The sequence below is a fragment of the Triturus cristatus genome, chromosome 11 (genome assembly GCF_964204655.1).
Source record: "Triturus cristatus chromosome 11, aTriCri1.1, whole genome shotgun sequence".
NCBI classification, from domain to species: domain Eukaryota; kingdom Metazoa; phylum Chordata; class Amphibia; order Caudata; family Salamandridae; genus Triturus; species Triturus cristatus.
In genome coordinates, this window is record NC_140594.1 from 1,121,241,129 (window position 1) to 1,121,267,877 (window position 26,749).

The 26,749-nt window shown below is 48.0% G+C and overlaps 1 protein-coding gene across 1 annotated transcript in view; it reads right to left on the bottom strand.

The window, feature by feature from the left end:
* Positions 1 to 19,664, bottom strand: part of LOC146786157 (phospholipid scramblase family member 5-like) — a 51,661-nt gene extending 31,997 nt beyond the window's left edge. Inside the window, exons 1-5 of the mRNA XM_085634022.1 lie at positions 19,084 to 19,664; positions 16,354 to 16,428; positions 9,334 to 9,526; positions 8,108 to 8,219; positions 6,914 to 7,013 (exon numbers count right to left, since the gene is read on the bottom strand). Of these exons, the coding sequence (XP_085490148.1) occupies positions 6,914 to 7,013; positions 8,108 to 8,219; positions 9,334 to 9,526; positions 16,354 to 16,428; positions 19,084 to 19,573 (970 nt within the window). The 5' untranslated portion in view covers positions 19,574 to 19,664. The remainder of the gene's footprint in view (positions 1 to 6,913; positions 7,014 to 8,107; positions 8,220 to 9,333; positions 9,527 to 16,353; positions 16,429 to 19,083) is intronic.
* Between the last annotated feature and the right edge of the window lie 7,085 nt (positions 19,665 to 26,749).

Genomic DNA, 26,749 nt, shown 5'->3' on the forward strand with positions numbered 1-26,749 from the left:
GGGGAGTGAGTCGGGCTGACATAGATCGGGTGGTGGCGCACACCCACTCGGGGAGTCCCATCATTCCTAGGTGGGCCTTGCGCTCGACGTGCTTCCAGGGAGAACTCTCCAGGTCGTTCCCCAAGAGGCAGTCGACCGGCTGGGAGGTTCTTACGGCCACCTTGAGTTTACCTATCACCCCTCCCCACTCAAACGGCACCAGGGCTACCTGACACATACTTTCTCTATTGTCTGCGGATATTACGGGGCAAAAGACGTTGGGGAGGATCTGCTCCTCGGGGACTAGGTGCCTGAGGACACCGGTGATACTGGCCCCGGTGTCCCGCAGGGCCCCTACTTGGTGGCCATTGATTTTGACGAGCTGCCCGTATTTCTGTGTGTTGGAGGGTAGGAGGCTACCAGGGATCATCTCCCTATCTCCCAGGGATACTAGGGCCATCGCTGCGGGTTCCCACTCCTCGGCTTCCTCAACCTCCTCCCCCAGGGCTACGTTGGCTATCTGTCTCGCAGGGGTGGTAGGGGAGACTTGGGTGGCCATGGGGCACTCTGGGTCATTGGCGTAGTGCCCGGGTTTCTGGCAGCGGAAACATGTGGCGGTCACCCGGTGTCCCCGTCTCCCAGGGGGCCCTGTCACTGGTGGGGGGGGCGCCGGGAAAGGTGGAGGTTGTGTCTTCGGAGGGCTAGGCTGGGACTCTCTCGGCCCTCCCTGGTTCCCTCCCCCTCTCTGGCGGGGTGGTCCCTGACTGGCTCGGGGGTACTCTCCTACCATGTCCCGGGAGACCCGGGTGTTGGTCCAGCGGTCGGCCTCCACAGCTAGCTTCCGGGGATCTGTGAGCTTGCTGTCAAGCAGATGCTGACGTAGTTCTATGAAGCAGTTCGCAGCCAGGTGTTCCCACAACATGAGGTCAGTGAGTTCGGCAAGGGTGGTGACTTTGCTGCCCTTGATCCACCCATCGAAGGCCCGACTGAAAAAGTTTACATACTCCACCCAGGTGGTGCCCGGGATCTTCCTGCAGTCCCGGAATCGCTGACGGTACATTTCTGGGGTGAGGCCGTATCTTATGAGTAGAGCCTCTTTCATGTGGCTGTAGGAGGTCTGCAGGGAGAGGGGTAGGTTGAGCAGGGTGTCCCTTCCTTCGCTCAGAAACCGCCCCCACAACCCCGCCCCCCAGTCCTTCTGCGGGATCCGATGGGAGGTCATGGCGACCTCGTAGGCCCTGAACCATTGCTGAATGTCATCGTTTTTATAATATTCCTTGACCACATTCTTAGGGATGTGGACCTTCTGTTCCGCTGGGGAGGCCGTCTCTCGGTTTCCCGGGGGCCTCCCTTCCTCGTTTCTGGCCTTGAGCTCGAGTTCCTTCAAGCTGCGTTCGTGCTCCAGTTGGAGCTTCCTTCCTTCGTGCTCCCGTTGGAGCTTCTTTTCTTCTAGTTCGCCTTGTACACGCATTTGCTCTACTGCTAGCTTTTTTTCCGCTAACTTCAATTCGCCCTCGATTTTGAGTTTGGCTAACTCGAGTTCATGATTGCGACTTCTCTCTCTGTCCGCGAGCTCTTCCGGGGATAGGCCCCCGTCTGGTACGATGCCTCGCACCTGATTGCTGCTGCTTTCACTTTGGGGGGGTTCGGCTTCGTCGGGGCGCTCCCCCGTGCCTTCTGGGCGGGAGGCCCCGGTCTCCACCCAAGTTTTCAGTGCTTTCTGCAAATCTTCTTTAGTGTTGAGACCAGTGGTAGCGATTTTAAGTTCTTTGCAAAATTGCTTTAGCTCTTTGTGTGTGTATTCTTCTAGATGCTCCACCTGGAACACCCTGTTGGGGTTGGTTTCTGCGGGGCTCACGGCGCTTCCTTCTGCCATGTTTGTCGGTAGTGCTTCCGTCGTTCACGGTACGATCTCTAGGTGATGGGCCCAAATCCCGTCGCTTGCCACCAATGTTAGATGGCGACCTCAGAGGAGCCTGGAAGGGGTTCTGACTACCCTGAGACCCACCCTCGAAGTATCGTAGCCAGGCACTGGCGGGAGACTCCCCAGGGGGAAGAATCTCGTATCTAGGATCGTACTTCTGGCACCACACGACACAGAGTGACCACACCGGGTATTCTTAGAAATCAATCTTTATCAAGTAGGTTATCACTGCAAATATGTACAAGGTGAGCACGGGCTCAATGAGTCTCGGAAGGGGTAGGGGGTAGCGGGACAGTCTCTGGTAAAGGTTCAAGGCAGGGACGCATCCGGCGCACAGCTCACAATCCTCGAGCTGGGGGATACGTTGTTGTAGTCGGGGTCCGGCGGGACCGTGAGAGTCTGTTGGAGCCGCGAGTCACTCAGCGGGCGCAGGTACAGGTTCGGAGGTCTTACGAGCTTCAAGGAGCCGCGAGTCACTCAGCAGGCTCAGGCACAAGTTCGGAGGTCTTACGATCTTCCGGGAGCCGCGAGTCACTCAGCAGGCTCAGGTACAAGTTCGGAGGTCTTATGATCTTCAGGGAGCCGCGAGTCACTCAGCAGGCTCAGGTACAAGTTCGGAGGTCTTACGATCTTCAGGGAGCCGCGAGTCACTCAGCAGGGCTCAGGAGGGTCCAAGTTTCAGGAGCCGCGACCACGTCGGCAGGCTCTGGTTGTTCCAGCGTCGAATCTGCGGACAGACCCAGAGCACCCCTTGTTATAGGTCGACCCCTCTTTGATGTCCGGAGTCTGTGCAGGCAGGGGTCTTGTCACCTGGGGGTCGCTTGTCGGGATTTCCTGCTATTGTCTTTTGATCCTTTCAGGGCCGGGTCGGGAGGAGTCCCAGACACCTAGCAGGCGCGGAGCCAGCCCTCAGGGAGGCCGGAGGGCCGATCGAAACCCATCGTCCCAGGGGAGTTCAGAGGTGCGATAGAACTTGCTCCTCCCTCTCTCATCCCCTGGAAGCGTGATGTCCTCCAGCCGGAGTGGCGCCTCTAGGCCCAGGTCGCGCTGGGGCCGGGCGGCCATCTTGGTGCATGAAGTGGGCACGCGGGCCCGGGGTGGCCGAAAGGGGAGAGGCCATGGACGGGGATGTCCGGGTCGGTGCGTGTGTCCTGGTGGGGAGGGTTGGCTGGGCCGTGTGCTTGGGGCTGCAGGTACCAGGTTTCGGTGGTGCGGGGGCACGTCGGGCCATTCTACGAGGCCGGGTCCAACAAGGTGGCATCAAAGTAGCTCCAGTGGTCTTCCCTAGAATGCCATACTTAAGCCAAGATGTCTGGTCCACATTCAGACTGAAGAGGTGTTGCGGCAGTCAGAAACACAGATTGACCAGAATGACCAGCACATGAATTATAACCGTGTGCTGAACAGTGGTCAGGAAAGGACAGGACAATGTATGAGTGTGAGAAAGTGCCATCTTTCTTGCATGGTATGCCCCACTTTTTGCTGAATTGCTGAATGTACTTTGACTGAATGTGCCCTGGACTCTTGCCAATCAGGTGCCCAGGGCCTATGTTCCTTCCCTAAAACCTAAAACCCAAATTGGCAAACCCTGGCCACATGTCAGCCCCTGGTAAATGGTACCCTTGTGACCAGAGAAGGCCTCTAAGGGCTGCAGCACTTATTGTGCCACCCTTAGAGGCCCAGTACCCTAACACAAACACACTGCCCTTGCAGGCTGAGTGTCTGGGTACAATACAAAACAAAGAGTCGACATGGCACACATCCCTGTGTGCCATGCCCACAACCTACACTGCCCTGGCATACATCAGTCACCCCTCTAGCTGGGTGCCCTATGCCAGTGGTGTGGGCACAAGAGCATGAGGCCTGTGCCCCTACAGTACCCAGGTCCATTCCTGGGCACTGTAAGTGCAGTGTTGCCATTTAAGAGTATATGGTGCTGGGAGCTCGTCAAACACAAACTCCACAGCACCATCATGGCAACACTGAGGACTGAGAAGTTTGGTATCAAACTTCTCAGCACATTAAACCCGCACTGATGCCAGTGTGGGATTTAATGTACAAAGCACTACAGAGGGCATCTTAGAGAAACCTAACCTACAATCCACGTCTTGTCTGAGAGGCTGCCTAGGCTGCCACACAGAAGACATGTTGCTGGACCCCTGGGTGGAGAGCCCCCCGCTCTCCTTGGCCTGCAACAATGCACATCCTGGGCGAGGTGCAAGGTCTCCTCCCCCAGGATGGGCAGGGAGAAGCTTCAAAAGCATGCCGCCTTTGTGAGCTTCTCCAGGCCACTTGCTGTACTCAGCAACTGGCCCCCACCGGTTCTGACCCCCACTCTGGCAGGAAGACTGGCCGGAAACTCCAAGTAAGGACTGGGGATGTGCCATCCCTGCCAACCCCACCCCTCAGGTGGGGGAGGCGAGGTGAAGCACATCCCCGGGCCCTCGCCATCTTGAAGATGGGGAGCCCTACCCAATCAGGACTAGGCCAGTGCCCCCCTCCCACAGGAGACTGGCAGGATAGGGGGTGTACCCACCCCAGGACAGGGACCCAGTGGTCCCTGCCCTTTACCTACCTGTAACGCCCCTAAATGTAGTATTTAGGGGCACCCTGAACCTTCCTTCCTCAGATTTCAGATCCTAAAAACAGTAAAGAATATCAAGAAGAAAGAAGACCTGCTGTGCAGCTGCTAAGAAGAGGAAGACACAAACTGCTTTGGCCCCAGCCCTACCGGCCTGTCGACCCTCGAACCTGCTCCTGCTAAATCCCGGCACCTCCTGTGGCCAGCCCACACCCCGGAGGACCTGGCTACCTTGTGACTGAGCACATGGGACTCCCACGAGCAGTGGCTGTGCTCAAAGCAAGTATCTAACCCCTGGCATCAGCCCGGAACCGCAAACCCTGCACACTCTGCACCCGCCAAGCCTGGCCTGTGCCAGAGTGGACAAAGACCCCGAGTACGACCCCCCGGCGACTGTGATCCCGAATCCGGCAACCAAGGACCCACCTCAACGCTCCTGATGACGCCTGCAGCCTCAGAACCAGGGTGCCCCCCAACCGCGATCAACAGAGGGTAAGATTTCCCGACACCAAAAGGCACCCCTGCACCCGGCGCCCTGCGGCACCCTGTGCCCAACTCCTGGGTCCCTACCTATCCACCAACTACCCAACTTACCTCTTAAAGTGGTGGTGGCACCTGAAGAATCTTCGTCCCCGAGCTTGCAGCCTTTGTTCGTCTTTGGGCTTTTCCATAGCAATCCATTGAGCGCCCGAAGGCTCAAAAGCACCCTGCACCCAGCCGCCCGAGTAGCCCTGGCAGTGTAACTTCTACTCCTACCTACTTCCCCATTTGCTCTGAGCAAGACCCACAGCCGCGTGGCCTGCTAGTTAGCAGCCACCAACCAAGACCCCCTTCCTCCCATAGGATAATATTGGGCCTAACTCACTCTGCACCCGACCTCCCCAGTGCCTCTGAAGGTGTAACAACTGTACTTACCTGACCCCGGGAGACCCCTGAGTCTATGCCAAGAACCTTAACTCTGCCAGTCGAGTACTTACCCAAAAGCCGATAACTCACTTTTCTTCCATAGGGTAACATTGACTGGTTTCTCTTGAAAATTCTTCTAAGTGTGGAGTTTCTAAACTTTAAAATATTCACCTAAAATCAACCGAGTAACGAAAATGGTAATACTCACCTGCTATTAGGAGAGATCCCAGTGCTGGATCTTGGTGCCCAGCACTGACCCTGAAAAGTACTTACGACCGTACTTACCACTAACTTAATTTTCTCCCACAGGAAAACCATTGACTGTTTTTCGGTGAAATTTCTTCTGTCAATTTTTGTAAACTACAAATATTCTTTAAAAATCGTACCAACTGTGAAAACGTAATTACTTATCTGTTTTAGATAGATGCCCCAGTACTGAGCCTAGGAGCCCAGCACTGGACTACAAAAGTAACGAGAACATACTTTACCGGTAACTTGAATTTTCTCCCATAGGAAACCATTGACTGTTTTTCTGTGAAAATTTCTTCTAAGTGTTGATTTTGCAAACTTATAAATATTCCTTAAAAATCGTCTGTGTAACTTAAACGCAGTTTCTCAACTGCTTACAGGTGGAACACTAGTGCTGGATCTAGGATCCAACACTGACCTAGAAAAAGTACCCATAACCCCACTTACCTGCTAAGTGAATTTCCTTCCATAGGATAACATTGGTAATTTGATTAGAAAAAGTTTCTAAGTGTCAACTTTTGAAATAGCAAAATATTGCGTAAAAATCACAACAGTAACTAAAAAGTATGTATTCACTTGTTTCCAAGGACTGTCCGAGGACTGAATCTAGGATCCAGTCCTGGAGTTAGAAAAGTAATCCTGAGAGTAATCAATTGCAAATAAATTAACATTCCCATTGAGCTCAATGTATTATTGTGTTGGAAATGGTGTTGCCTATAGCAACAAACTGTAACTATTGCATTCCAAGACAATTGTCTTTTGAAAAGTATATAACAAAAGCATCTCATTCTGAGAAAGTATAGTTTTGATACCTATTGTTGGTTCTAAAATAAAACAACCATATATTTTTTATACAAACTATTGGCCTAGAGTTCAGTTCTTGAGTGTGTGAGACCATTTGCTGACTGAGTGTGTACAACAAATGCTTTACACTGTCCTCTGATACTGCCTTACTGCTCGACCAAGCTACCACTTTAGAGAGTAAGGTTATATCTAACTTTAGTCTCTGCCAAACCTCTGGGGACGGTGCACTCTATACACACTGTACCTATTTGGGAACAGTATATATAAAGCCACTTTCCTACAATGAGTTTTAAGTAAGCATATAAAATAAATGTACATATAGTGAATCTAAATGAAACATATTTCCCAAGGTTATTCTGAAAATCAGGTAAATGTCATAAGCTATTAGAAAAGGCTGGGTTGGCATAAAAGATTAATACGTTTGGTGCATAGAAGCCCTAATCATTTGTGTTCAAAGAAGTCGCACTTACTATCCAGCCCAAAGAAGTCATGGTCCATATTGCAGTCCTCGTTATAGCCCGGCCATCTCTTCCATATCACCGCCACCGGTCGTCTGTCAAAAGAGGTGACCTGTGTGACCAAGCCAGAAGAAAGGGGCTTTGAGAAAGCGGAGTCAGATGCTTTGGGTTCAAGCGAATACCTGTGATGCATTTCCATCTGAGAAGGGTCCTCAAGAGACCCGCAGGGACTGGCTAAGAGGAGGTCGATAACGGAGAGTCTGTCAAACAATTATGGATTATACATTATAACTTCTGCATTTAGGGTATGATGGATCTATATATCTATCATCTATCCATCCACTTATCTATGGAGACCTTTCTGGCTGTGGTAGTGAACAGGGTTAACTCCCCACACACAGTGGCAGAGGTGTCACCCATGCCAGTGTGAATGGTGGAAGAAACTACTTGAAAGACCACAATGGAAATGGTGCCAATTTTATAGGGTAAGTTCAGTACAGCTCTTCAGTGAACATAAGAAGCACTAACATCGCTGGGCAATTTCAACCAGCCCCGACAGGCAGTGCATTTTCATCTGAAAGGTTTCTCCAACAAAGAGGCTGATTCCATGACAGACACTGACAATTTTGTGAAGAAACTACACTTCCCCTGAAAAATAACCCTAAGTACAGCAGATACTCAACCACTGCCTTGGTGGAGGTTGTAGCTTCACCATCAACCTGTAATCAGGCATATTGTTTGTATAGTAAGCAGAGAGCACAATGAGGGGGCGTTTTGAGACCCTCCAGGCTGTATATGAAAGTCCTCCACCGCCCCGCCCCACCAGACAAAATGGCTGCTTAAAAAAGCTTTTGTGCATCTGGGACTTGATCCTGGAAGCCTGGGCACCTCTGAATCTGCCACACCTTTGCAACCCCCAGCCTAATTTGTGACTTTCTTTTATTTAACTACGAGCCTTCATGAGTGGCCAAATGAAATGCCACACCTTTCATATAGACATATTAATTTCTGCACCTAACTGGAAATATTGATTTATTTCTATGTATTATACAGTACCGCTCGACCTAAGAAAGGCTTTCCATAAGGAAATATATGTAGGTGTACTGATATTATTCCATAGGAGACAAAAGACCATGAACTATAAACCTCCATTAAATGTAGTATTACAGGAGGAGTGAGTGATGTGATGCAGTCATGATGTCATACCTGGAACTCTTGGTCGGCATAGCAGCGGGTGGCGCTCCAGCATCCGTGGATATTCATCACCCTGTTTCCGTCGGAGTCACACACTTCTAAGAGGGGACTGAAAAGACTCCACCTGTGATAAGAGACAGCTGTTAGGATAGCTCAGTGAGCTGAGCGCTCCCTACTGTACTAGGACAGGGTACACTCACACTCTCCCCGGCCCCTCCCGCTCGGCCACACCGACTAGACCTGAAACACAAAGCAATGCATTCAGACTTTCACTTTAATAACTAAGGGCTAGATGTACGAAAGTTATGAATAGTGATTTCTAAATTGTGGTTTCTGTGAATCGCAATTAGGAAATTGCTATTTCTAATGTACAAAACTCTTTTAAGTTTCATTAGCGATTCCTAGTGGGTCCCAAATAGACCTACCTCATGCACATTAGTGAGGGAGGACCATTAGGAATCACAGCTATCACAGAGACGGTGGCCTGCTGGGTTCAGCAGACCACCATGTCTGGGACTGCTTTTAAATAAAGCCATTTTTTTTTAAACGCAGCCCGTTTTCCTTAAAGGAGAATGGGATGCTTTCAAAAACAAACAAAAAGAAACTTGGAAGCTTCATTGCCTTCTCTTAAAACACTACTTAACAACCGTTCTCAAAGGAGAAGGGGTCCCTTAGTCACCGCTTCCCATTTGCAAATGGGTTGCCACCATTTTACCAACGACAGTAAATTGTGAATGTTTTGTAACCGCATTTCGGCCGCAAAACATTCATACATACCAATGCAAATCAGTATTTGGAAGGGACACCCCAAACACGCCCCATCCAAATACTGAATAGCAAACCCAGATTGCGATTTGCTCACAGGGCACCGATTTGTAATTTGGGCTTTGTGCAACAGAAGGGTCATTTTTGCATTAGAAAACGGTCAAATTCTGCAAATCCGGCCATTTGGGAACGCAATAATGTTTCAAACATCTAGCCCAATGTGTTGTAAAATAACCAACAGTTTTAGGAACTTCAAAACAGACAGGATTGAGAGGGAGTCTATGTGTGCATGAAAAAATCCTAGGTGACATCCGACAGCCACCTCACCATACCCAACTGAAAGCACCTGTACCCAACTATTTACTAGAGAATACATTTATTAGGAGGGGCTGTAACACCCCCCTTTAAAGCTATGCCCCTGGGTATATATATAATTGTATCCAATCGTCCATCTACTCTGTTATGTGGCTCACCTCTGGCGCACAGTGCCAAGGATCCTGCCAGCTGCGGTGAATGCCCTCATCTCCATCAAGCAGCAGGCCATGCAGCAGACATCCATGCGGTATGGCCGGCAGAAGCGGAGTACTTCCTGCGCGTTCTGGTCATGGAGCCGCAGACAACTAGAGCGAGCGGGGCCGCATAGGTGCAGGCACAGGCAGTCAGTTTCTAGAAGAGGAAGAGAGAGAGTTGCTTGGTATGCCAGGAGGACAGTATGCCACCGACAGCTGAGACTGCTCAATGGGTTCGTGCGCATACCGACTCAGCATTTCATCAATCCGAGTCCAATAAGATAAGTGCATTTGAATTAGGCACTAGAAACACCTTTTTATTCAAAACAATGCAGATGGCATAGTGGGGGTAAAAAGAGTAAAATATAAAAATAAATATATATTGTTATAACCATCCGGTAACGGCCTGGCTATGCACAGGTTCCCAATATGGTTTATATACAAAACTACACTTTCTTTCAATCTTGTACATATTTCAAAGTCTTTAATTTCTTCTTATTTTAATTTTAATTTATAGGTGAGCGATAACCTACCACCTTTCATTGTGATATATATTGACATAGAACTTTTTTCATACAATTAAATTTGCATTCCAGCCACACCCTCACTTTCTGTTATTTCATCTGAGAATGTGGTCTGGGTCATTGGGTGAAGACTACCCCTTCTAAAAGAGCTAATCAATGATATCATAGAACAAAAGTTGGGATTCTATGTTGTAATTTTAGAATTCCTTGTCTCGTATATAACCAAGCTAAATTACCCTAGTACTACTACTTTATTGGCTGAGGGTTTGAATTATGAAAGTAGCTTCCCCAGTCCATTTGACTGGTATAAGGCCATTATGGTGCTCTAAAGTCTTTCCCAAGTAACCAAAAATGTCTGAAAGTAAAAATGGCATGCTCCAGATAAAACAATCTCCTTAAACTTCTTTGTAGTTAAAGATATTCAATTCAATTGGCTGAACTACAGGGCTTCGTTGGATGGGATTCTATTGGTATATCAACAGTTGGCGCTGTTCTCCAGGGTCAGACCCTGAAGTCATTCCAGCAGCTACAAACCGAATTTCAAATGCCTTGGTCTCAATTTTATAAATATTTACAATTTATTCAGGCGTTTTCCCCGTACCTTGCCCAGCAAGACAATATTCCCAACCTTAATCCCGTTAAGGCCAAGGTTTTCCTTGGCGAGATGGGCCAGCACAAAATCGAAGCGTTATATCGCAACTTGGTCACTAAAGGCCACACTACACTCCATAAGACCAGAGAGGTCTGGCACAAAGATCTCGGTCCACTTGATGAGGAGGACTGGGTAGAGGCTCTAGAGTCCCCGCGTGGGGCAGCTATTGCTGCGCACCTCGTCTTGTACAATTTAAATATCTTCACTGTGTATATTTCACTCGCTATAGGCTCTGGCGCGCCGGGATGATTACATCCCCCCTCTGTCTGTGTAGCGGAATCGCCAAGAGCACTTTCCTTCACACGATTTGGGAGTGTACGGCTCTGTCACGGTTTTGGGTTAGGGTGCTGGCCTGTCTATCTGAGGTGCTGGGTTGGGACATTCCACAATCACCATGTTTAACTATGCTTCATATTACGGTGGGTAGTGGAGGTAACAGATACAAAAGACATATGCTATTCCTGGGGCTTACTCTTGCTAAGCGAGACATTGCTAAGGCTTGGAATGCAACTTCACCGCCATCTGTAGGGGCCTGGAAACTGGGCCTCGATTTTTCCATGGGGTTAGAAATACCGGTCTTCTTGGCACGTGGATGTCCTAAGAAACATCCGAAGATCTGGAAGCGGTGGGCCGATTATCGGGGTCTGTATCTTGAGCCTATTCCCCCTGTGATACGCAATGAAGATTTGCCGTAAAGATCAAATGTTGGGTATATATTTTAAGAATAATTGAATCTGTACTCACATGTTGCGATTGGAGACTTTGTACGACAATATACATATGGACTCTGTGACATTGTTATTTCTAGTTAATAATGTTTATATGCGTTTAATTCTGTTTCTGCATATTTCATCCGACGACAACTGTATACTGTTAAAATTGACATCTTTATCATCGCTATGATATGTATACAAATGCGGCCTTGGTGCTACCTGGGCCTACTGTGTCTGTCAACAATTAAATCTGTTGTGAAAAAAAAAAGATATTCAATTCATTCTTTTACTGCCACTTTTGGTCTCTATTCAATATTTTTCAAAATGGTCATCTCAAAATACAGAAATATATCATTTGTTAAATTCCAAACATATGGCCAACATATTGTAGTTCACAACAAAGGATTTTTCAAGGCTTCACATAGAATACACATTGATATATATATAACATGCCTATTACTATACTCAAAATATAAATGGTGTAAACATTCTGCATTTACCCTCTGTTGGACAAGATGCAAAAATAAATAGTAATCCAACCTACACCTATGTTAGGTACATCAATTGCCATTTTAAAAGTAGCCTATGATCTTCCTTATTCAACTCAGCTTCCCCTTCTATACACAGAATACCATAACTTACTAGGACTCACATAGTAGATTTCCATTTTTACAAGAAAAGATCCCCAATTTTAGTGTTTACACAATTCTTTCATTCTTTGAGGCATATGTCTCTCATAGCAAACTGCAAAAACCTAGAAATAAGACAATATCATCTGCCAATGTTGTATATGAATTTACAAATCATGCTGTCTTCCGATTGCGCCTGAAGAAGTTAAAAACTACGGATCATTTATCAGCAAAATTGATTGACCAACTTTTAGTTATCTCAATTTACAATCATGGGACACTTAAATACAATATTACAGTCAGAAAACGTTTTTAAAACATCTAAAACAAATGATATTACAGAATGCAAGAAAAATCTCTATCCATTGTAGCAGCTTGTCACTTAACAGAATATTTAAATGCTTTCACTTAAGTCCTAGTAAGAAGCTTACAATATTAAATTTTATTAGACAATGTACTACTTTGATTTTCATAGGCTCTAAAAGGAGTCAAAATACAGTTAGGTTAAATGTACAATTTGAAAGTTCTATGATTAACTTATCCCTACACTTCAAATGCTCAAATACTGTTTAACAGTGGTTATCTTACCTGTCATTGACTAACTCTAGATAGTTTTCATGACAGATAATTAAATATATATATTATCATTTGACATGAAGAACCTTTCTGCCCGAACTAAATATCTAATATTCATCCGCTTTGGCCTTGGCATCAACTATCAGTGCTTCACAGTATCCTACTGGGAACATAAGATATAACTCTGGGGACGGTATCTACAGAGCTAGACTTATTGGGTCTGTAAACTTCTCATCTGATAATTCTGATTATTCCAATCATTCTGGGCTTGAAGACACTGGATATAGCGCCCTACTCGCCCCCAAACTGCCGCATGATAGCAGAATAAAAGATTCCTCGTAGCTGAAGTTAAAGGTTTTTGCCCTTCTGCAGCCTCCAGTCCCCCACCCAAAAAAAACACAATAATTTACCATCTATTTGAAGCAGGTGGCAATTTGTGGGCAAATTTGGGCCTGCGTTTCAGCTCCACCAATGTATACGATGCTGCAAGCTACGGTTATTGCCATATTTTAACCTTGCCTATCGCTGAGATAAACTACGCAATCAGACAATCCTGGGAGGGATCATATCTAAGCATGTGGCTATAAAAAAATTATTTTGTTCCTCAAAATGTATACTGTTGCTTGTTCCTCATTATTTCCCTAAGCAAGGAAGAAGAAAATGTAGCCCTGAGATCTGTAATTCTATTTAACTCCAGTTTGAGCCTTTTCTGGAATTTATGGGGAGATTGCATTCGCATTCAAAAGTATCCTAAGCAAAGGGTATTCTAATAAAGCTAGCAGACAACCTGGGCATACCCCTAAATTCTGTCCCCATACAAAAAGAACGGAAATGCTTTTCACAAATAAACTCGCAGCTATGATATCAGAGAACCACTACTTTAATTATCAGTTTTTAGTTATTGCTCATAACAAAAAACACAAGCATCTTATTATCAATAGTCAGTCCTATCGTAACTGATCATAGATGTGGTATTTATTTACATACTTTCTGAGGAATTGTAACAACCTCTTGCTCCCCTCTTGAATATTAACTTACTATAGGAATGTACACATTTCAAATCCCCTGTAATTTTCTAGGTGGCAATTGACTATAGCCTTAGAACCCTCCGTAGCAGGCTCTACTGGCCAATAAAGGCCCGCTCTAGGGTTTTAGACCTGAGCCAAAGGCGAGGGCCTTTCTCAAGGGAGCGGGCCTTTAATGGCCTTAGAGCCCGCTACGGAGGGCACTAAGGCGATTAGAAAATTCTGCCCCTAGAGGGCAGAGTGTTCTAATTTGTAAAAAAAAAAAGGCCTTAATGAGCAAGAGTGGGTTGAAAAATCCCCTTCTGCTCCGTGAGGCCTTTTGTTCAAAGCAACAGCTGTGAACAAACATTGGAATGTTGGAGCTCCGGACTTCTACTGGCAATTAGAAGCCCAGAGCATTCCATTGTCTTCAATGGAGCTCCCAGCATTCCAATTTTCTAATATAGCCTTAAAGCCTGGTCTAGCGGACTCCACCGGCCTTTAAAGGCACGCTCCAGCGTTAAAGGCCCGAGCCGAAGGTGAGGACCTTTAACAAGGGAGTGGGCCTTTAATGACGATCGAGCCCTCTAGGAGGGCCCCAAGGCTATTAGAACATTACGTCCCAGAGGGCAGAATGTTCTAATTGATAAAAACAAAGGCCTCTTGGATCCCGAGGGATTTAAATCCCCTCAGGCCCTGAGAGGCCTTTGTTCACAGCAGCGGCTGTGAATTAAAAACAACGGTTGTAGCGGGCACCGGGCAATGCCTTGGTGCGCCGCACGGGTATGGGCCGGTTTTGGGCCCCTGGGGGCCATTTTTGTTACAGGGCCGTTTTTGCAGCAGAGCTCTTTGCCAGGGCCGGTTTTGGTTCCCAGTCCAGCCCTGCTTGCATCTCTTAAAATCATTAACAATTGGCATTTCAAGAATGTTCTTTTGTTAAATGATGTCTGCAAGAGGTTGGGGACCTAATTTGACATTGCCCATCAGGCGGCCCGTAAACAGATAAACACTATGGATGCTCAAAACAGAAATGACCCAACAGGGCCACACCATCTGCTCGCAACATTATTTCTGCTTTGAATTGGTGCACTCCACTGACTCTCACACACATATTTATTTGGCTGTAGCTGTTATTTTCAGGTCTGTCTTGACAGCACAGCTCTTGGCAGATCGAATGAGTCTAACTTGAAAAGAGCTTTACAAAGAACTATTGAGAGAGCAGCATTGGTTCTGCTGAGCTGTTGATTACCCTAAGTACAGCATTTGGTTGAGCAGACATTGCACACTTCCACCAAAATAGTCCCTGTATTGCATTCCTATTGGTTTGTGGAGGGTTTTGCGAGGAAGGAGAACCAATGCATTATATCCAATGGTTTCCATACATTTTTACGTTCCAGGAGGCTTGTGCTAGGGTTTTACTACATATCACCTTTCCCTATCTTTTACAATTCCGAATGCTGAGACTTTCTTACGGGTAGCGGGCTCTCTAAGGCTCCACCTTCCTCAGTACTCCTTCACCTCTGCATAGAAACACTGGCCAAATATTTACTCAGTGTGTCTCAAACAGGTTTTGTGGGGAGGAGAGTCCATTAATACTACTCAGGTTAAGTAAACCTACCACATTCATTTAAAAGTATAATAAGCAAAAACGTCAATACATTTTGTACAGGATCAAACTTCATAAACGTTCAATAATGTTACAGAGAAATACGTGGATCCATACACGTTAAGCTATTTCATTGTGTAATAATGCAAGATGGCCGCTCGTAGGCAGGAAGTCACATAGCTGGTTAAGTAGAAATTATGAGGAAGAGTTATTGTAGAAGACAAGTCTTGGGTACAGATAGATAAGATGGTCAATGCATAGCCCCACCAGGAACAGCCCCCAGCTGCTTATCCTACTCTCTCCAACTGATCTCTCAAAGCATATATAAACATTATATGACATCACACTCACACCCTGAGCAGCAGGGAACTGGTAACCAAGGAGAGGGTGCATGGAAACAAGTCAAGATACTGCACTGTGATCATCAAAAGGCCACCCTCAGAAGTTCTGCTGGATAAAAGGCACAGATGACTAGCTATTCTGCTGCAGTCCTTGGAGTTTCTATCAATTTCCACTAGATGTCTCTGTGAGCGAACTTGATCTGACCACCAGCATTGGACTTTGAAGGGAGAACAGATTTGTCATCTCTTTACAGCTCTAAATGTATGCTTTGTCAATTTGCTGGACTTCATGAAAAAATGTAAAACTTTGTCTTTTGAATGTAGGATAAGAGGTTTGTTAAAATACATTTTGAGGGTCAGACCACTAGTAAATTGGCATTTTGCAACCAAGTTGTTGAATAAAATAAGTAAAAACATTTTTAGAAATTTCTGTCACTTTTTCTGATTAAAATAAAATGAGTAAATTACGTTTTTTTCGGTCTAATTTGCCAACAAAATCATTTTTGCAGTACAAAGTAGTTGACATAAACACCTAAAGAAATCATAAATTTATACAAGGCAAATATCACGAGTTTATCCCAACAAAACCAATGGAATAATATCTCACCCATCCATACCAATTATAGGATATTTTACAAGGCAGAAGAAACAGAAAGAAGTTATCACTGGTCAGTTCATCCTCAATTAAATCTTATATTGCAAATAATATTAGCAGGGTGCTATAAAGAACCCAAAAGAACATCCTTAAGTGCACTTCATAAAAATCTAATTTAAAAACTTCTTTTAAAGCCACTTCTCCATAGAAGAGTTAAATAACCCAAGTTGTGCAGTGGTATTGTATGCATTGAGGTCAGAACATTAACATTCATTTTAAAGAACAAGCTGCCTTGTTTCAGGAGGGAAGGGGGAAACAAATGGGAAGATGAAGAAATTGATTACCTTCAAGGACCACAAACAGTTTTTTGCCCTTTCGGGTGCATATGGCATATGAGCGTCCAGCCGAACAGGAGAGCCCTGAAAAGGGAAACACAGTTAGCTTTCATTTTTGCATTAAAGCACATTGTTCTCCAACCTTCTCAAAATGCACCAACCTGTCCACTGGGTACATAAACATTGCTTTAACGGGACAAGTTCTGCATTGATCAATTTCTGGCAAAATTAGCATCTTCCAGCATGCCTATTTTAGGGGTACACCGGTCATTGCTTTCCCACGCATATAGCATTTGTACTTAACAGCAAAATCGTATTTTTTTTATTTTTCAATGTACAACATTTAATCAATCTAATTTTCACATCATTCTACCTACATTTTTTGATTAGGCCCTTGACAATCATGGCCAAAATGCATTTCTGTCTCGCATCAAAATGTTCCATTTCCAGTGCCTCTGGTCCAGTGCCGCGGTTCAGGTAAAAGAAGTTGAGCCAGGCTTCGATTAGGCAGATGTCTAGGGTGGGACCGTTCAAGGGCGCTGTAGGAGGGACTAGAGTGAGATGAAGTGGTGGGGATGACCATCATGGAGATCTCCTAACACGGGATAGTTTCAGTCAAGGAAGTGTTTACAGCCAGATGAGGTTTGGAGGTGATCTCTTTGGAGAACTAAACTAGCGCCCAGAACAGAGACGATCCGTCCAGGACTTGCCGGCTTAATTCCATCACGAGGCACTATCACAAGGTTTTTGCTCCTGATGAAGGGACCACCGTCCCGAAATGTATTGGGCCTCATCTCACTGTCCTTTGTCGGAATCGAATGCATATGTGGCATTGAATGAATTGTAAACTTCATTGTTTGTAATATGTTTGTTTAATTTAAAATGTATGAAGTAATGGTATTACAAATACACATATGAAAGCATGAAGTAATAATAAGAGTAAAAATAAATACGCTCTTGACAAACAATATTTAATTGGTCAAAGTGAATATACACAAATTGTTGACATATTGTAATTAAAGTAGGGCCATTCCCCATTGTATTCCATATGCCAGGCACACTGATCATCTTATTGTAATTAACTAGATTATCAATATCACACAGGAGTGCGTAATCCATTCCTCATTTCTTATTGTGAGTGTCTAGACATGTGGTGGTATGGCCTCATGTCCAAGGAGGTTGCAACGATTGCATGTCTTGGACTGTTGTGAATCGGTTGTCACAACCCAGCTGTCATCTCATATCTCTGCTGATATGAGGTGTTGGCAGCCTCATGTCTTGACCCATTACTGAGTTTCTGTGACTGCTGTTTGTAGTGGTTGTGTGTCTCCACGGGCATTGGAGAGTTTTAAAGGTTGATGTTCAATGAATGTGTAAGCTAGACATGTTTGAGTTTGAGTGATTGTGTATGTTTCTCCCTGTAATTTATAAGAAAGTGAGTGTTCTTTATTTTGTGATTTTGAAGAAGGAAGGTGTGTAGTATCCTTTGTGTCCCTACTCACTGTACGTCTGAGCTGGTGAATGTTGGGGTGTGGTGGAATGGAAGCTGAGAAATAGAGACCATGGGAGGGCGGATGGAGCTATGACAGAACATAACTCGGTTGTTGTAACTTAAGGGCTTGACATGAAATAAAGAACTATGGGCCAGATGTACTAAGGGCTTGTTGCAAAATACTGGTTGCAATTTGTACCCAGTATTTTTGCAACCAGTGTGCTAATTTGTGAACCAAATAATTTACTAATAGGTCGGTTAACAAAGGACAGATTCCTAATGGGTTGCATTTCAACGTACCTCATGAATATTAAGGTGGTAGGCCACAATTTGCAACCCACAGCCATCACAGGGATGGTGGCCTTTTGAGGTCAGCAGCCCCCTGCCTGTGCTTGCTTTTAAAAGAAGCATTTTTAATGCAACTCATTTCCTTAAAGGAAAATGGGATATGTTTGAAAAAAACAAGAAAACTATATTTTTTTAAGAGTAGGCCGTGGTCCTTTTGATAACATTCACAAAGGAAAAGGGGTGCCATGGGGACGCCGTCTCATTCGTGAACGGGTTACCACCTCCTTCGAGGAGATGGTAAAAACGTAATGTTTTGAGACCAGAATTCGATCTCAAAACATCAATACATACCAATCTGATTTGGTATTTGGAAGGGACGGCCTAAGAATTCCCCTTCCAAATACCGAAACGGTATTGGGTCACAAGCCCAAATTATGATCCAATAATGTTACTGACTCGCAATTTGTGGTTTGAACATAAGAAAATGCATTTTTGCAATTGCAAACGGCTCTATCCTGCAAATCAAGCTGTTTCTGACCAGAAAAATGTTTTGTACATCTAACCCTTACCTCCTACCTGAATGGCTCTCGATTCTTGTATGAAGTCTTGCCTTCTGACTACAATATGTCATATACAAAACACCTCCGTGGCAATATTATGGGATAAACGAGCGAGCGAGCGAGCATGGATGGATGGATGGATGGATGGATGTGTGGATGGATGGGTGGATGGGTGGGTGGATGGATAGGTGGGTGGATGGGTGGGTGGACGGATGTTTTAGTTGATGATATAGACGTTGACAAAATGATATATGGATAAAAGGGTATAGGGATGTGTGGCTGGGTTGGATGGTTGGATGGATGGATGGACGGACGGATGGGTGGGTGGGTGGGTGGATGGACGGACGGGTGGATAGCCGGAAACACACTCGAGCACCTAGAAGTGGTTGTAGGGCTTACCTCGTGACGTATCTCTTGAGGTGATGCACAGCTGGTCCACCCCAGCCAGTAACTGCAGCTCGGCGCTCACAAAGCCCCCATCTTGGGCTGTTTTCGTGCCATTTAGGGAGCCAGCTCCCCCATCCTTCTCTCCTCCACATTCCGGCTCTGGGGGCAGGGAGGTCTGGATTCCTTGACTCCTTACCTCAACATACTCCTCACCTGCCCCTCCCTCTGCTTTCGGCGGGCATCCATTCTCTGCAGCCCTGGGAGCAGCTTTGCGTGCAGCGCACTCCGTCAAAGCGACGCCTCTGGGCGCTTTCCTCACACACGTCTCCTGGATAGGGACCCCCGTGCCCCTTTCACCAGAGGTGGGGGACCTCCTTTCATCGCAGGCCCTCGGCGCCTCCAAGCCCCGCCACTCCTTCTGGGAGACCCGGCGCAGCCATTCGATGTGCTTCTCGCGCCTCAGGTGGCCGAAGGGAGACGGCTGGCAGGTGTGGACAGACATCCCGGGGCGGGAGGGGACGGGGGGCGACTGGCACCGATGCTATTCAGTGGGATGCCCCTGCCCTGTGACTGCAGACTCCACCGACAGCTGCGCATCGAAGGAAAGTGCGCTGAGGGCCGGGGCGCCCCCACAAACTCTGAGCCCTTGTATCCCATCCCAAAGCCGGCCCTCCTCCCCCACCCTGCCCCACTGAGGTTTCCATCTCAACCACCCGGATGTACCGGATTACCCTGGACAATGGCACCATCCAAACACAGATGGTAAACATGCCCCACTGGCCCTCCTTCGCTTCCCACCCGCAGAGGGGCATCGGCAAGTGGCGGGAACATGAGAGAGGCAGGTGTTTGAGAGGGTCCCTGATAATAACCGAGAGCAGGCGGGGGCGTAGCGCTCAATGACGCAGCAGGTGCAGTGGCACCGGGCGCGAGAGCATGAGGGGCATGGGCAAGTGACAGGAAAATGAGACAGGTGCTTCAGAGGGCCCCTGCTAATCACTCAGAGCAGGCGGGGTCCGCACAGGAGACAGCTGCTGCCAATGACATCGAGGGAGTGGAAATGGAGCTGTGGCACTGAGAACTACCTGTCGATTTTTCTATCTGTCTGTCTGTCTGTCTGTCTGTCTGTCTATCCATCTATCTACGTATCTGTCTGTCTGTGTGCCTATCTATCTATCTAACTGTGTACAAATCCATCCATCCATCCATCCATCCATCCATCCATCCATCCACCCACCCATCCATCCATCCATCCATCCACCCACCCACCCATCCACCCATCCATCCATCCATCCATCCATCCATCCATCCTATACAAACCCACCTGCCTGTCTGTCTTGCAAGCAACTGTTTATATGACTACGGGGCTCGGACGGTCTGTCCATCTGTATTCTCTCCTATCTACGCTTCGCCCTAACGTTTCATCCATCCATTTCTTACCCATCCCGATGCGCTCACATTTTCCACCCGCCCTTACGTCCCAGAGTCTGTCCGTTCGCTCCTCCGTCCTACCATCCCTCCTGCCACCTGTCAGTACATAAGTCCTTCTGTCGATGTGTGATTCTGCCAGATCACTGCATGTGACTCGGTTTGCGGCTGCCTCGATGTGTCTGTCTGTCTGTCTGCTAGCCTGCTGCCTGTCTCTCTCTGGGTGTCAGTCTCCCAATCTTTCCTCTTGACTTGCTAGCTGCCTCTCCAATTCTGTGTCCGTCTGTCCGAAATGACAGCCAGCACATACCCGGTCTAGGCGAGGCAACAAAGAGGGCCGCAAGAGGCAGCTTACAGGGTGGGAAGTGAACAGAAAGGAGGAGGGGTTGTGGGGGGAACAGGGGGGGTTACAGGCGGAGGGCAGACGGGGCAGAAGCAGAACCCACCGAGAGACGAGGAGGGGGAAGAAATGGCGAATTTATAATCCAACCGGAAGCACCTTAGTGAGGGGCTCTGACTGTACGAGTTGTCCAGCTTCCCCTGTGTTTACACGACACTACACGCCTCTCAGTCTCTGCTGCAGATGGGCATCAACCAAAGAGAAGAACCTCCTTTCAACATGAGTGGCTCCTTATACCAGGTCCAGTCCAAGCCACGTCTTGGGGTTGGTAGTGACGCATTGTTAGTTGTTGGGTACAGGTCTCTTTATCTGTACCTCAGAGTTTGGCCCAGTATCCTTCTGCTAAATTGGCGCTGTTTGTCACAGCTTTCATCCCTCACTTTCCTCAAAGTAAAGGATGCCCCGGTTACTTACCGATAATGTTCATTACTCCGAGTATACTCTTCCTCACCACTTGATGAACGACATGAGCTTCAGCTCTACACCGGAACACTCCAAAGCAAAAGTTTGCCTCCCATCCCTTCCCAACATGGCCGACCCATATCACCCTTGACCTCTATAAGAGGAGGGCTGGCCCAACCCTCAGCCTGAGAACTACCAGGCATAAACATGAAGCCGATAGCCACACAGGGAGGGAGGGATGGGAACTCATGTGGCGAGGAAGACTATATGTAATGTAGATTACCAGTAAGTAAGTCTTCCTCGCCACATGAAGAACGAAGTGAGCACATACCAAAGACAAGAGGCTTCATCGTGAATAAGAAACCACCGACAAGGAGGATTTGATAGCAAAAGACAATTTTAATCCAGTGTACCAAACATACAGGAGAAAACATAGGACAAACCAGAGGGACAAATCAAGGGATGGACGATCCGGCCCACAGAACATCCCCCGCAAAAACCCCATGGGGAGAACCACCCAAGACCACCCGGTAGTACTCCATGAACATCTGCGGAGAAGACCAAGTCGCAGCCCTGCAGATATCCTCCGTGGAAACCCCCTTAAAAGAGGCCCAGGACACCGAGAGGCCCGGGGTGGAACGACCCTGGACCCCTGCCGGGAGCTCAGACCCCTGGGACTCTTAGGCCAGCAGGATAACCTGCTTATGCCAACGACTCAAGGTGGAGACAGAGGGCTTGTGACCAGAACGAACCAGACCAAAGGTCCCAATCAAAATGTCACAATGACAAAAAGCGGATGTGCGGTCCAGGTAAACCTCCACCGCTCGCCGAACATCCAGCAAGGCCAGAGAGGCCTCAGACTCGGGTAGAAAAGAAGGCAAGATCACCTCACGGGAGCGGTTCACGGTATAGGGGACCTTGGGAAGAAAACGAGGGTCATGGCGCAAGACCAGATGGTCCGGGAGGACCCGCAAGAAGGGAGGAGACTGAATAAAGGACCCCAGTAAACCTATCCTACCAGCCGAGACAATAGCCACCAAGAACACCACCTTGAAGGTGAGACATTTAAAATCCACTGAGTCCAGGGGCTCAAAGGGGGCACCCTGGAGTGCCCGCAACACCAATGGGAGATCCCACAGAGGAGCCAGGCAAATAGCCCGATGTTTCCACAGAAAACAGCTCCGTAGCAAGCAAGCCACCAAGGGATCGAGCCCATTCAGGCCCGGACTGCGGAAGGCCCGCAGGGCAGCCCACTGAGCCGGAGGAGTGGAGGGTGCCAAACCCAGGGAAAAACCCTCTGCCAGGAAATCCAGGACAATCATGTGGTCCATCGAGACAGGAGCGGACCCGTGCAGCCTGCACCAACGAGAAAAGGAGGACCAGTGGCGGGAATAGGACAGTAAAGTGGAGGACCTACAAGATCCCTGCAGCAAGTCAACCACATAACACCCCAGGGCCAACAAGGTCACCCGCTCAAGAGCCAAGCCTGCAGATGGAGCTGGCGTCCTGAGGAGCGGAGGTCAGCTTTTTTTTTGCAGAGTTTTATATAGCGCAAACTTGACCCGAATCCAATCAGGTATCAGAGTGCTTTACATAGCACCAGTTATGTTACATGAGGACACACATTCATTTTTTGTTAGGCACGGGGAGATTAAGTGAATTTGCCCAGAATCACAGGATGTTCTGCGTCATTACCGAGACTCAAACCCAGTTCCCCAGGTCTGAGGTCGAGCGCCCTAGCCCTTAGGCCAACTCCTCTCTCCTGAGAAGGGCAGATCCGGAATCGGCCAGCACTCTTGAACAGTCACCCTGCACAGGAGAGAAAACCAGGGTCGGCGAACCCAACCGGGAACCACCAAGAGCACGAAAGCCTTCTCCAGGCGGATCTTGCATAAGACCCGCGGTATCAAGGCAAATGGGGGAAAGGCATACAGGAGACCCCGTGGCCAAGGGATCGACAACGCATCCACCCTCCACACCCCTGGGCACGGATGGAGCACACAGAAGCAGGGAAGGGGAGAATTGCCCTCCTCCGTGAACAAGTCTATCCACGGAAGGCCAAACAGGCCCACCAGGCGGCAAAACACTGGGGCGACAGGGAGAGGGCAGACAGAGGAGGAAACACCCGGCTCAGATGGTCCTCCACCACATTCTCCTTCCCCGGAAGATACACCGCCTTGAGGGACTGGACCGTAGTTTCTGCCCAGGACATCAGCAACCAAAGGGAGCGAATGCGGCAACCCCCCCTGATGTAACCCCACACCACCTGGTTGTCTGTCTGAACCAGTACATGCTGACCCTGGAGAGAAGGAGCAAACTCATGACAAGCCAGCAGGACCGCCTTCAACTCGCCGAAGTTGGAGGAGCACCGTGCCTGAAGAGGATCCCACCGCCCCTGAACCGCCCAAGACCCCAGGGTCACCCCCCAACCGAGGTGATTGACATCGGTCGTGACCACCCAGGACGGAGAGACCAGGAAGGGCAGATCCTCGAAGAGATGAGCTTTCACCAACTCAGGTCGGCCCGAATCCGAGGGGACACCAGGACCGAGGTCTCGTAGTCTACCGAGCCGGGATCCCAGAGGGACAGGAGATGATTTACTAAGGGGTACAGGTGTAGGTGAGCCCAAGGTAGAAAATTGATGGTGGCCAACATCAGCCCCTGAACCCTCAACCATTGACTCACAGGAGCGGAATCCCTACCCAGGAGAGAACCCAGATCCCGCCACAAGGTGTTCCGACATTGCAGAAGTAGGAACACATTCCCCTGGACCATGTCCAACCGACCCCCAATGAAAACCAAGTCCTGGCAAGGCGACAGGTGAGATTTCTTCAGGTTGATCAGGAAGCCATGGGAAGACAGCACCTCGCAGACCCTCCTAACGTGAAGCATCTCCTAGGAAAAAGAAGAGGCAGAAATCAGCCAGTCATCCAGGTATGGAAAAACCCTGATCCCCTCCCGGTGGAGTATGCCCACCTGTTAGACCTGGCACCTTGGCGTGAGTCTCCCTTACACTTTTTGTCGCTGTGCCTCATGTGTTTTGCTGGTGTTAGCTGCTCAGAGCACTGTGCCACTGCCAACCAGTGCCACAGTGCAAGTGCTCCCTATTTAAAATGTATATGTTGGTTGGATTCCATGATTGGCTTATTTGGTTTACTGTCAGACCCCAGTAGAGTGCACCAGGAGTGCCCAGGACTTGTAAATACAGATGCTGCTAGTGGGCTTGCAGCACTGGGTGTGCCACCCACAGAAGCGGCCTAGTAAAATGTGTCTAAGGTCTGCCATTGCAGAACCTGCATGCAGTCTGGTACTGTCATGCTGACTGGGCAAGTGCACCCACTTGCCAGTCCCTAAATCTTCCCTTAACTTCATATTAGACACCCCTATGGTAGGCCCAAGGGCAGGGTGCATTGTAAGCATAAGGTAGGACAAGCCCTGATGTGTGTGGCATGTCCTAATAGTGAATTACAGCCAATTTCGTTTTTCACTATTGTTAGGCTACCTGTTCTCTATAGGCCAGAATGGGCAGTTAGAATTGTTACATTCTATGATCCTAACAGACCCAGGGAACATGGTAGAAATTCGAGTTTAGTATGCCTGAACTCAGAATAATAAAATACATCTTTTAGTAAAGTTAATTTTAATATTCTGTGTTTGCAAATGCCACTTTTAGAAAGTTGGTATTTGCTTGCCTAACCATTTCAGCCCGCCTCTGCTATGATGTGTATCTGCTGTCTGGTTTCTGTGAGTGACAGGGCTGGGGAATTCCAGAGGGGCAGAGCTAGGTAGCCTGGTGGTGAATAGAGAGATTGACATCCAGATGGGTGGGAGGAGTACACCTGGACTCTGAATAGGGCTGTGCTCTGCCTCCACAATGCCGGCTCCACCCCCTGTGGAGCGGCTGATGTCTCTGCCCTGCACCCTGAATAGAAGTCAGAGACATGTCCACAAAGTTCTCAGGAACTGGTTTGGACTGGGCAATGGCCCCTCTACCCCAGAGGAACAAAGGATTTAGGGGTATAAGTATTGGGACCCTGCTCCCAAGAAATTAGATCCTGCTTGACAAGAAGAACCTCTGTCTGAGGAGAAGGAACTGGGAAAGCTGTAAGGAGGAGTACTGTCCCTGACCAGGGGGATTGCAGTGGTTGCCTTGCTGCTGAAGGAGAGGAGAAAGACTACAAAATACTTTATTTCAACTTGTGCTTAAAAAGATCTCCAAGGGCTTGGAATAGAGCTTGCCTCCTGCTGAAGTCTCAGGAACAACAGACTTCACCCCAGCTCCCCAGAGTTCTTTGGAAGTGCCTGCTGCTGTTGTTGGGCCTTCTGAGGGACTGCGTGTCGCAAGGAGCTGGAAGCGCGACTCAAGGAGGAGAAGCGTGCCACCGTCGGAGCTGTTGTCGCCGCATCTCGTAGAGGGTGTTGCCGCTGCAGCATCGCATCGAGCAGAAGCGTCTCGCAAACGTCGGGGAAGAGTGTCGCTGCCAAGGCCGCTGTCGTCGCATCGCGTAAAGGGTGTCGCCGCTGCAGCTGACGCATCGAGTCGAGTCTTCTCGCAACATCGGAGAAGCGTGCCACATCTGGAAGATCTTCACATCTTTATTTCTTTGCACCAAAAACGTCATCGCATCAACACTTTCGTTGCCCTGCGTGTCGCATCTAAAAGGTACATTGACTTAAAGTGTCGCATTTAAGAACTTAAGAGAACTAAGCAAAATTCTACTATCTAAAGTAACAGTATTGTGTATTTTTGTCGTTTAATGGTCTTGTGGTAACTCTATATAAAGAATCCTTATTTTTAATATAAAACCTGTGTGGTGTCCATTTGTACTGTTGTCACTTGGTCACTGTATGTGTTCACAAATGCTTTACACACTGCCTTTGAGATAAGCCTGTCTGCTCGTGCCAAGCTACCAAGGGGGTGAGCAGGGGTTATTTTGGGAGTGTAACCCCTTACCCTAACTAGAGCAAAGGTTCCCTGCTTGACACAAGTACCTGCCTGTGCCAACCAGAGAACAGAACCATAGTGATCACCCTCGGAGCAGATGACAACCCAAAAGGAAGTACCTGGAACTGGTAGTGGCTGCCCCCTATGCAGAACCGGAGGAAACGCTGAGAGGCTGGATGGATGGGCACATGGAGGTAGGCGTTCGGAAGATCCAGAGAAGCGATCACCTCTCCCTGGACCAGCAGCGGCAGAATCTCCTGCAGAGAGAGCATTTTGAACTTAATGTGGGGAATGAAAGAATTAACCCGTTTTGCGTCCAAAACAGAACGAAAGTCCCCAGACACCTTCCTCACAAAGAACAGGATGGAATAGACGCCGCAACCCCTCTGAGACTGCAGCACAGGATGAATGGCCCCTTTGCTGAGCAGATCCTGGACGCCGGCCAGCAGGGCCACCCGCTTGACTAGAGAGGAAGGCAGCGGGGTAGCGTGGAAAGCGTCTGGAGG